This window comes from Leptonychotes weddellii, unplaced genomic scaffold (assembly GCF_054177405.1).
Source record: "Leptonychotes weddellii isolate Sample4059 unplaced genomic scaffold, ASM5417740v2 HiC_scaffold_4123, whole genome shotgun sequence".
In the NCBI taxonomy this organism is placed as follows: Eukaryota; Metazoa; Chordata; class Mammalia; order Carnivora; family Phocidae; genus Leptonychotes; species Leptonychotes weddellii.
The window spans coordinates 337-11993 of NW_028007728.1; the positions used below are offsets into that span (position 1 = coordinate 337).

Below are 11657 nucleotides of genomic sequence, written 5' to 3' on the forward strand. Positions count from 1 at the left end.
GGTGGCTAGGTTGCCTAAGCGTCTGACTCCTGATTCTGGTTCAGGTCATGATCTCAAGATCCTTGGATTGAGCCCTACCTCGGGCTCCCCACTCAGTGGGAGTCTGCTTATTTCTCTCTCTCTCCCTCCCCGAACTTATGCTCGCTTTCTCTCTCAAATCTTTTTAAAAAAAAAAGGTATGTACAAATGTAATGTGATGAGGAAGTATTTTTTTGGTGACAAAGCTGTGGAACCTCAAACAACTATTGGTGACTATTGTGTGCATTTATAGTTGTAGGAAATGCTAAATTTTAGTTAGGAGTTAGTGAAAATAATGATGATGATCTCCCCCAAACAAGTTCCCAGACCATCTGAATTTCATCCAAAACATCTGTGGACCCAGATGAAGCCCTCTCCCCGCCCCCAGCTTTATAATTCTGCGGGAGTGTGGGCAGGAGATGTGTGTGGAAGTCTGACAGTTCCTGAGGTAAAGCTCATGCTCTGCTCTGCTCTCTGGGAGCTTCAGGGAACTGAACAGGGGAATTCTTCTAGCCTTTCTCTGTCCCTCTGCTGTGGTATTTACCCATGGATTAGAATTAAAGTTTTATAAGTCAAAAAGGAAGGCTATTTACATTGGATGCTGAGTTTATATGTAGCGCTCCTGTGAATTACTGAGCTTTCCAATGCAGTTTTAATTGTAGACAAAACTTTGAAGAGGCAAGTACCCAAAACCCAGGTTTTAACATGTTATTTTAGCTTAAGAACTAAAACTACATTGTCAGAAGATCTTTACATGCAGAGTTAGAATATACTCTGTCGTATTTCTCACAGCTTTGTTGCGTTGTGGTTATAAAATGTTTGGCTAAGAGTTAAAAACCTACAGCTCAGACTGGCTGTGTTGTGCGGTGTGTGCTCCTGGTGTCCGACAGAACAACAGTCTTCGTGCGATCAACGTTTTGGTCACTAATCCTCCTCTTTCAGGTCACAGCAGTCGCCCAGCAGAATCAAGGAGAGGTCCCCGAGCCTCAGGACATGAAAGTAGCGGAGGTTCTCTTTGATGCCGCGGATGCGAACGCTATCGAGGAGGTCAACCTTGCATATGAGAACGTCAAGGAAGTGGATGGGCTGGATGTCTCCAAGGAAGGCACGGAAGCTTGGGAGGCCGCCATGAAAAGATATGATGAGCGAATCGACAGGGTGGAGACCCGAATCACCGCTCGCCTTAGGGATCAGCTTGGCACAGCCAAGAACGCGAACGAGATGTTCAGGATTTTCTCCAGGTTCAACGCGCTGTTCGTCAGGCCTCACATCCGTGGGGCCATCCGTGAGTACCAGACCCAGCTAATCCAGCGCGTGAAAGATGACATTGAGTCTCTGCACGACAAGTTCAAGGTCCAGTACCCACAGAGCCAGGCGTGTAAGATGAGCCACGTGCGTGACCTGCCCCCAGTGTCAGGCTCCATCATCTGGGCGAAGCAGATCGACCGCCAGCTGAGCGCGTACATGAAACGTGTGGAGGACGTGCTGGGCAAGGGCTGGGAGAACCACGTAGAGGGCCAGAAGCTGAAGCAGGACGGGGACAGCTTCCGCATGAAGCTCAACACTCAGGAGATCTTCGACGACTGGGCCCGGAAGGTGCAGCAGCGCAACCTCGGCGTCTCGGGGCGCATCTTCACCATCGAGAGCACTCGCGTCCGGGGCCGAACCGGAAACGTCCTGAAGCTGAAAGTTAACTTCCTTCCAGAGATCATCACACTTTCCAAAGAAGTTCGAAACCTCAAGTGGCTTGGTTTCCGAGTCCCACTGGCGATCGTGAACAAGGCTCACCAAGCAAACCAGCTGTACCCGTTTGCCATCTCGCTGATCGAGAGCGTGCGCACCTACGAACGGACCTGTGAGAAGGTGGAGGAGCGGAACACCATTTCCCTCTTGGTGGCCGGCTTGAAAAAGGAAGTGCAGGCTCTGATCGCAGAGGGCATTGCACTGGTATGGGAATCCTACAAACTCGACCCGTATGTGCAGCGCTTGGCGGAGACCGTCTTCAACTTCCAAGAAAAGGTGTGTTGTAATTTACTACCCCCACTCCCATCCCCTCAGGGTTGCGGGAATGAACTAAACGCGGCAATAGCTCACTCAGTTAACACAGTAGTTCTCCCATAGGAGTTCCTGACGGGTAGAGCATTGGGCCGTGTGAGCTGAAGGGGAGAAGCCCTTTTACTTACTGGGCTGTTGGATGGTGGTGGGGCTCTGGGAAGACCGTTAAGTAACAGCCTGAGTTTAATGGAGAGGTGAAGGACACAGGAGTCTGACCGAGTGAGATGAGAGCTTTATTACTGATAGAGCTGCACGGACAACAGGGCTCTAGATCTGCAGCCGTGGCCCTTGCTGCTGGCCCTCCCCCAGACCCTAGCGCAGCTGGACGGTGGTAAGCCTCCTGGCCCCGAGCCTGCTGCTGGGAGCAGGTCCGAGTGAGGGTGTGCGTCTGGCGCTCAGGGACAGAGAAGGCACTGAGCGGGGCACATCCGTTTCCTGCTCCCAGACTTCTCAATCAGAGGTTTCCCTTCCCTCTGTGAGAACACAGGAGTGGGGCTAAGTGTTCACTGGCTACTCGTGGAAGGACTCCTTTCCCTTAAACATATGTTAATCGAGAAGAATATACATAAAAATAAAGGATACCATGAGTGGTGTTTTAAATATTAAATACGCTTTCCTTTAGGTGGATGACCTGCTAATCATTGAAGAAAAAATAGACCTGGAGGTCCGTTCCCTGGAGACTTGCATGTATGACCACAAGACCTTCTCCGAGATCTTGAACAGAGTCCAGAAGGCCGTGGATGACTTGAATCTGCACTCCTACTCCAACTTGCCCATCTGGGTCAACAAGCTTGACATGGAGGTGAGGGATGGGTGGTTACGGTGCTTTTCAGTTTTCTACTATTGACCCTATTTTATAAGCTTATTAGTTTGTCACTGGAAAGCATTTTCCCACAGAAGTTATCAGCAATAGTCCAGTCTCCTCTCGAGAAATCCCACTGAGCTAACGGTGGGGCTGAGCTGTGTGGTACTAGCAACACTCCTGTCCGTTCCGAGTTGCAGGTGGTGCGGTGGGGGGATTCTCTTTATTTTTGGAATATCCAACAACCTCCTGCCTGCCCTCGCTGCTCACCCAGTAACGTAGGAGGTTGTCCCTGGCATCCTTCTCTGACACGCTGCCCCCTCTCCACCACCCAGTTGAAAAAGAAGTGCTCAGGGGCACCTGCCTGGCTCAGTCAGTAGAGCACAGGACTCCTGACCTCCGGGTTGTGAGTTCATGCCCCATGCTGGGCCAAGAGCTTCCTTAAAAATAATAATAATAATAATTAAAAAAAAAGAAATGCCTAGCAACCAAATACGTCTTGCTCCTGGTGTAGAGGATCGGGGCTCACCCCTGTAGAGGTGTGCGGGGAGGGGAAGTATGTGTGTGCATCTGTGCTTGTGTTTAAAACATACTTACCACCCACGTGGCTTTCTCGGTGGTGGATGTCAGCATCCGTGGAGAGCCCCAGGAAGTAGGATATTTCATGGCAGAGTGGCTCAGTGGGGAGCTCTGAAGCACCTTAGTTACCCATTTAGGGAGAAAGAAAGAAAAAGCCTGTGACCCGCAAAGGTGCAGTGTATCCACACATGGGACGCTACCAGGGAAAGTTCACAAACCCCACTCTTCCGAATCTACTGGAAGTCTCGGGGTTTGCCACAGCTGCCTTTACAGCATTCCCAGGATGGACAGACTGCATGAAGACATACAGATGTCCTATTCATGGGACATTCACTTGTCTCATTCCATATCAGAGAGAAGACTTTCTTGTTAAAATGGGCACCTGTGTGTGCTGACAGGTCTTAACTAGTCTTACCTGGTGATTGTTCTGTAGTACTTACAAATACAGAATCATTGTGTCGTATACCTCAAGCTAATATGTTGTATGTCTCTTATATCTCAGTTTTACCAAAAAGCTGATGGTTTATTCCCCAAGTTGTAGATTGTTAGTTTTATCTCTGAGGCTGCCAGGAAAATGCTTTTGTTTTGTAAATTTTCTAGTATGTTGGCCAAACAGGAGACCGTGACTGTATCTGGGTCCGTCTCCTTGTCCCTTACAAGTCGGAGGGTTGGTGATTAGGTTAGCCCCCAGATGGAGGTCAGGTTCTCTGAGGCTGGGAGAGGGACGGAGTGAGGTAGGGAACCAGGGTAAGATGAAGGGTGTGGTAGCAGCTGTCATCCTTGACCTGAAGCATTGACTTCCTATCTGACGCGCTTGTTAATAAGCTAACTTTTGGAAGGAACACTGTTCTTTGATCCTACTTCTCTGTAGATTGAAAGAATATTGGGCGTTCGCCTACAAGCTGGCCTGAGAGCTTGGACCCAGGTGCTTCTTGGACAAGCAGAAGATAAAGCAGAAGTTGACATGGATACAGACGCACCTCAAGTTAGTCACAAGCCTGGTGGAGAGCCAAAGATTAAAGTGAGTATTTCCTATGGCATCCAGTTTGCTAGTAAATCAAACCAAGGATTCTTCCCCTTGAAAAGTACCAATGAGAAAGCCGCTGAACAGTGAAGAAACCTGACAGACAGCACCTCACCCAGGTGACCAAAGTCAGCATCCACCAGTGCTGTCTTGTGCGCATTGTTTTACCCTGGCAATGTGTGCGATGTGGTGACAGGGCCGCTTCCCCCCCGGTCTTTGTCCCCACATCTCCCAGACTCTTTCTGACCATGAGAAAAGATCAGACATTCCCCACAGAACGCCCTACCGGTACTCTTCCGGAGTGTCAAAGTCATGAAAGACAAGGAAAAACTGAGAAAATGTCCAGGTTGGAAGGGATTAGGAGATGTGACGACTGTGTGTGCTGTGGGGGCCTGGGAAATCCGACTGAAGTCAGTATTTTAGTTAGTAGTGTTGCATCAATGTTGATTTCTTCATTTTGGTAATTGTACCATGTTATAACGATGGCAACATTAGAGGGAGCTGGTGAAGGGTATGTGAAAACTCTTCATACTTCCTTTGCAACTCTCCTGTAAGTCTAAAATAATTTCAAAAACAGGACTTTTTTTAAAAGCGGGAAATTTTAGAAAAAATCTACACTGGAAAAAAATACTCTGCCTTCTAAGCATACGTGCAAGAAATCATTTCAAGAACTGAATGTAATCTGTACAAGGAAAAGTTTGACACTAAAATGTCACTGTTTTCACAAAATCTCAGAGTCTCGTGGAAGAACGACTAGCACAGTGGTCACCACACTGGACAGCAGTCTTTCTTTCTAAGCCACCAATTTCCCATTTGAGTGAAGGAGTGGTCAGCTGGAGCCCAGCAAGCCTTCTAGAAAATTGTGTTAGTTCAGGCTGTGCAAATAGGTCGTGTCTACTGGTGTGGGCGTTGGTCACAAAGGTGTCTGCCACATAGTAGTTCAGTAAGCCATGCATTTGCGTTACATAGTTCGTGTTAAATTTACCAACAAAAATGTCTTACAAAACAGAAGCCTAAAAGAACGAAAGGTAAAAACTTTTATGTGGGAGAAACAGTTGGCTGTTTTTTATCTCCCCAAGTGTTACCTTCTCATTTTTTTTCTTTCAATGCTTGAAAAATGTTTTCACTTTTGAATATTACATGTATTTATCCCTAGAGCATACTTTTTAAAATACAGAGATGCAGAAAAGCAAATGAGTATGTCTAAGCTAAAGCAGTTATCTGGTGGAGATGGAGTCAGAATTCTTGCTTAGCTTAAAGCAGGCACTGACAGGTGGCAGAACCTCACCTTGACTTGTAAACCTGCCTCCGTGTGGCATGTCTGATGGCTAACGCCAGCCTCGGTCCCTGCATCAGTAGCACAGGGTTCTCGGGTCCCGAGGTCATTGTGTCCAGAGGTCACCATGCACATTAAATCAGATGGTGCTCCATTGAGCACCTGTTGTGTGTTCACCGAGGCACGGGGGACCCAGCAGGAACCTAAGCAGTGCCTGCCCTCTGACTTCTTACAATCCTTTAGAGAGGGCAGGCCAAACGCATGAAATAAAGAAGAGCACGTTCTCTAATGAAGTAACAGACTCATGGTTCAGACTCAAGTAGGTTAATAAAATTTAGAGGAAGAAAGTGTTATGCATCAAAACCATTTTTTTTTTACTTTGGAAAAAGCTTTTATATAAAGGACATTTCTCTGAAATGATTCTAATGCTTCATACTACCAGAAAAAAAAAAAAAAAGGTATAATTTGTATACTTTTTACCCACTTCCAAATTTCAGCATTCATAGCACCTGATTTTATTCGAGATGATTACTGAGCAATACACGTCACATACACCTATGGTCGGTACCATTTAATTGTAAATGGCTCCTGTAGGCATTCACCAACTTATTAGTACGTTAGAATCACACTTAGGTGTTAGATTTTTAACCAAGAAATGATCACGCTTCTCATGAATACTGATTCTGACATCATAAATGCATAAAAGCGATTTTATTGAAACTGATTGCTGAGTAAGAAAGGAAATCTTTCTTTTACAGAATATTGTTCATGAGCTAAGAATAACCAATCAGGTCATCTATTTGAATCCACCCATCGAAGAGTGCAGGTACAAGCTCTATCAGGAAATGTTTGCCTGGAAGATGGTTGTGCTGTCTCTTCCTAGGATCCAGAGTCAGAGGTACCAGGTGAGCCTTCCAGGCATTTGCACTGTGGGCCCTCGGACCAGGCCTCCCGGGGCTCTGTGGCACCACCTCTCCATCACGCTTCTTTAAATGCTGCTCTTGTATGTCTTCTCAGACTGCAGACTTGCGGCTCAGCATTCTTTTTTTAATTTCATTTATTGGTCAGAAAGAGAGGGAGCGATCACGAGCAGGGGGAAGTGGCAGGCAGAGGGAGAGGCAGACTCCTCGCTGAGCAGGGAGCCCGCTACGGGACTTGATCCCAGGACCCTGGGATCATGACCTGAGCTGAAGGCAGGCGCTTAACCAACTGAGCCACCCAGGAGCCCCATGGCCCAGCATTCTAAGGGAAAACTAGAAGAAGCCTAGTGTGACCTGACGGTTTTCCTATGGCTATCTTTCCAAATAGTTGCCTCTTGCAGTTCTGATCTCAGTAGTCTCTTAGAAATTGCCTCCATGAACTTCACTGGGAATTTTAATTCCTGTTCCTCCCTGCCCCCACTTTATTATATTAGTTTACAAATATACATGAAACTGGAGGGAATCCCATGAGCTCACACCAGCCTGCCTTGTTTATTATCATGTAGCCAATTTAAATTTTTATTTCTCAGAACCGAGCTGTGAATACTGGTTCCTTCCGCTCTGGGCAGAGTCTATGCAGACTACAGGGTATTTCTTGTCACGTTCTGTTTTTAACCAGCCATGTTTCTGTTTGCATTGCTGTCCTGTTTGTCTCCATATCTGACGGAACTGAAATCAGCCCCTCTTATGCTGGGTCCCATGCCCTTGCTCTGAGGCTCCTGTCAGCGAATAAACCTGACCCCTGTCACCCTCTAGCCATCTTACTTCTTGGCTCCCTTTGGTAAAAACACGGAGGATGTCTGCACACCTGCTCCAGGTCCCCTCAGGCGTCGGGGTCACCGGCCTTTCCCTGTCGCTGTGGCAGGCTTCTCAGCCCTTGAGAAGTGGCAGTGGCAGGATGGAACGGGTGCACACCCCCTCCTGCTGGTTACACTTGTTCCACTTGGCTATCCTGGTTTTCCTCCCACCTCACTGGCCAGTCTCCTCTGCCGGCTCCTCTTTGGCTCTCCTTCTTCCAGCCTCTACCTGTCTCCATGTGCTCTCTGCCCCAGAGCTCTGTCCCACCCAGTCCATTCACTAAATGCCGGCCGTACGTGACAACTCTGTGCTCGTATCTCAGCACAGCCTTTATCTTGACCTCCAGACCCATCTCTCCTGCTGGCTCCTGGGCATCTCCACCAGACTGATTTGCCCATCACACTGAATGCGCCTCCGACCCCCTCCCTCAGACTTGCTCCCATCCCCAATCTTTCCTTTCCCCACCTTCAACCTGCTCAGGACTAAGTTGAGCTGTCACCCTGGCCTCCCACTGTCTCTGTCTTCAAAATTAACCTTGATCTTTCTTGCCCACATCCACTGATACCACCGGTCCAAGGTACCATCATCCCTCACTGGATTCTTAAGTTCCTCCTGACAGGTCTTTGTGTCTGCTTTTGCCCCCTTAAAATCTTTTTTTTTTTTTTTTTAAAGATTTCATTTATTCATTTGAGAGAGAAAGAGCACAAACAGGGGGAGAGGCAGAGGGAGAGGGAGAAGTAGGCTCCCCACTGAGCCAGCCAAGAGCCTGATGCGGGGCTTGATCCCAGGACCTGGAGATCATGACCCGAGCTGAAGGCAGATACCCAACCATCTGAGCCACCCAGGCGCCCTTTAAAATCTATATTCAACACAGCAGCAGAGTAAGATTTAGATTTCATGTCGGTCCTGACCCTGCTCTTCCCGGAGCCCACTGATGGCTTCCCGTGCCACTCCCCATGAAAGCCCACGTCCCAAGGCAGAGTGCTGGGCCCCACATAATATGCTGTTCGTGGCCTCTCTGACTTGAGTGCCTGCATCCCACTCACTCTGCTCTGGCCATCCTGGCCTCTCGCTCTCCTCAGACATGGCAGGCAGGCAGGCTCTTGCCCCTGGGCCTTTGCACTTGCTGACCTCTCTGCTTGGAACCTGTGGTAGCAACATACTGACATGGCTCACTCCCTCCCTCTCCTGATCCTGCTCAGTGGGCCTTCCCTGACCTCCCCCACCCCCTAGCCTTCCACTTTCCTGTTTTGTCTCCATAGTACTTCTCACCCACTGACATTCTGTATAGTTTGCTTTTCCCTGTCTCTTCTCCCACAGGATGTGAGTCCATGTGAGCGGAGATTTTTGTCTGGCTGTTTCTTGTGCCTACAACAGTGCCTCGGACATAGCTGGCACTCAGATCATTGAAACAATGACTGGTCACCACTTCTATCTTCCAGGCTGGTGTAATTATGTCGTCACGGTAGTCTTAGTGCTTTAGACGCCGCCTTCGGTGTTCCATTCCCACGGGAGAGGCTTAGGTCTCCAGGGGCTCTGCTCCAAGGGCTCGGGGGCTCCGTAACTGTTTTACAATGTGATGCTGCATTTTCTAGCTTGTGGGTGATCTGATGTTCCCTTTATTGGTTGAAGAGTGAAGTATGAGTAGGCCTCTGATTTTTTTGTGGCTGGGGTAAGTGGATGTTCTTCCTTAAATGCCATTTTTATAGCGAGTTTTTCCTTCAGTTCATATGAATTCAGTGAAAGGTGGCTCTGAGATGAACTTTTTTTTTTTTAACATTTTATTTATTCATTTGAGAGAGAGAGAGAGTACAAGCAGGGGAGAGGCAGAGGGAGAGGGAGAAGCAAACGCCCTGCTGAGCTGGGAGCCTGACATGGGGCTCGAGCCCAGGACCTGGAGATCATGCCCGGAGCCGAAGGCAGACGCTTAACCATCTGAGCCACCCAGGCACCCCAAGAGGTGAACGTTTTTATACACACTATTTGTGTTCCTTTCGGCTCTGCTTCCTTAGGTGGGTGTACATTACGAACTGACTGAGGAAGAGAAATTCTACCGGAATGCTTTAACTCGGATGCCTGATGGCCCTGTTGCCCTGGAAGAGTCCTACTCTGCGGTCATGGGCATTGTGACTGAGGTCGAGCAGTATGTCAAGGTGAGAAGCTCCCTGTCTCATTCAGATATGCTGTAGAGTCTATTTTAGATGTAGTGAGTATGTGGTCTGATGAACATAAGTGCTAAAATCTATGTAATACATATATAATATATGCTAGATAACATTTTTTTTTTTTTAAGATTTTATTTATTTATTTGACAAAGAGAGACACAAGCAGGGGGAGTGGGAGAGGGAGAAGCAGACTCCCAGCTGAGCAGGGAGCCCGATGTGGGGCTCAATCCCAGGACCCCGGGATCATGACCTGAGCCGAAGGCAGACGCTTAACGACTGAGCCACCCAGGCGCCCAACACTTGTTAATTTTAAAACGAACAGTGAACAGTAGAAAAAAATCTTATGGGACATTAACTCATTTCAGAGAGCAGTAAATTTTATTCTTTTTTAATATGAAAATTCTGAGAATTTGAAGTGAATTTTTCTAGCAATGTTGAAAGAAAGTGAGTCTTTTTAATGAAATATGAACCTAATATGTATGAATGTTCTGCAGAGTGAAAGGTCTAGCTGTGCTACTTGAATGTGCTCTTCATTTGCAGGTCTGGCTTCAGTATCAGTGCCTATGGGACATGCAAGCTGAGAACATCTACAACAGACTGGGGGAAGATCTCAACAAATGGCAGGCTCTCCTGGTTCAAATAAGGAAGGCCAGAGGCACTTTTGACAACGCAGAAACCAAGAAAGAGTTTGGGCCGGTGGTTATAGATTACGGCAAGGTGAGCTCGCCTGTGTTGTCAGAGGGGTGGGGTGGGGGTGGCTGGCTCTCCAGGCGGCATCCGTGTGGGATGAGGATGCAGCTGAAGCGCGAAGGAACTGACGACTGTTGTCGTGGGCACATTCACCTGCAGGTTCAGTCTAAGGTGAACTTGAAGTACGACTCTTGGCATAAGGAGGTTCTCAGCAAGTTTGGGCAGATGCTCGGCTCAAACATGACGGAATTCCATTCCCAGATCTCCAAGGTGAGGGGGCAGGATCCTGGCGGCCTAACAAGTCTGGTAGGTAGCGAGGTAAGCCTTGGCTCCGTGTTAACTTTCTGTGCTCTCTGAACAGTCCCGCCAGGAGTTGGAGCAGCACTCGGTGGACACGGCCAGCACCTCCGATGCAGTGACCTTCATCACCTACGTGCAGTCTTTGAAACGAAAGATAAAACAATTTGAAAAACAAGTTGAGGTGAGCTCCGTGAATAGTTGAGATTCTCACCATCAGCTCTTTAGGCACTTCGAGTTAGGTCCGTACAGCCCACACGCCGTCTCGCTCATACCCACCTGCTGAGCCGGTTCCAGTGCAGACCCGTTGTCCTGGGGGTCTGCCCTTTAAACAGCTCTGCAGGTGATTCCTAAGTGCATCGAGGTTTGAGAACAACTGTGTCTTGCCTTCTGAATCTTGTACGTTAGCTGTTGATGGGTGACTCACACGTGCACTTGTTTTTGTGCACTTGGAAGGGGCTGGAGTGAAGCAGCAGCACGCTCTCCATCCTCCCCAGGCCGCTCGGGCGCAGCCGGGTTTGGGGACGAGCCAGCTGCCGCCGGCTCGGGGCCTGCTGCCTCCCGGGCGCCGCGTTCTCCGGGTGGAAGACTTCTGGAGAAGAGCAAACGTACTGATGTTGTGTGTTCTAGAGCCGCGGAGGGTCTTCCTTTGACGTGGGAATCTGACGATAGTTTCTAATGTGAAAGAAAACGAACCTGTATTTTTTACTCTCAAAGCTCTACCGCAATGGTCAGCGCTTGCTGGAAAAGCAGAGGTTCCAGTTCCCGCCCTCCTGGCTCTACATCGACAACATAGAGGGCGAGTGGGGGGCCTTCAACGACATCATGCGGCGGAAGGACTCTGCCATCCAGCAGCAGGTGGCAAACCTGCAGATGAAGATCGTGCAGGAGGACCGGGCGGTAGAGAGCCGCACCACGGACCTGCTGGCAGACTGGGAGAAAACCAAGCCCGTCACGGTGAGCCGCGCCCGCA

The 11657-nt window shown here is 48.7% G+C and overlaps 1 protein-coding gene across 1 annotated transcript; it reads left to right on the forward strand.

Moving 5' to 3' along the window:
• Positions 1 to 927: 927 nt before the first annotated feature.
• On the forward strand, positions 928 to 11653 carry LOC145719383 (cytoplasmic dynein 1 heavy chain 1-like; the record flags this gene model as incomplete). The annotated part of the gene is made up of 9 exons (XM_081810875.1): positions 928 to 2037; positions 2696 to 2875; positions 4326 to 4475; positions 6513 to 6659; positions 9545 to 9685; positions 10238 to 10414; positions 10547 to 10657; positions 10749 to 10868; positions 11402 to 11653. Coding segments are annotated over exons 1-9 (2304 nt in total), but the record flags the coding sequence as incomplete, so codon positions are not given.
• Between the last annotated feature and the right edge of the window lie 4 nt (positions 11654 to 11657).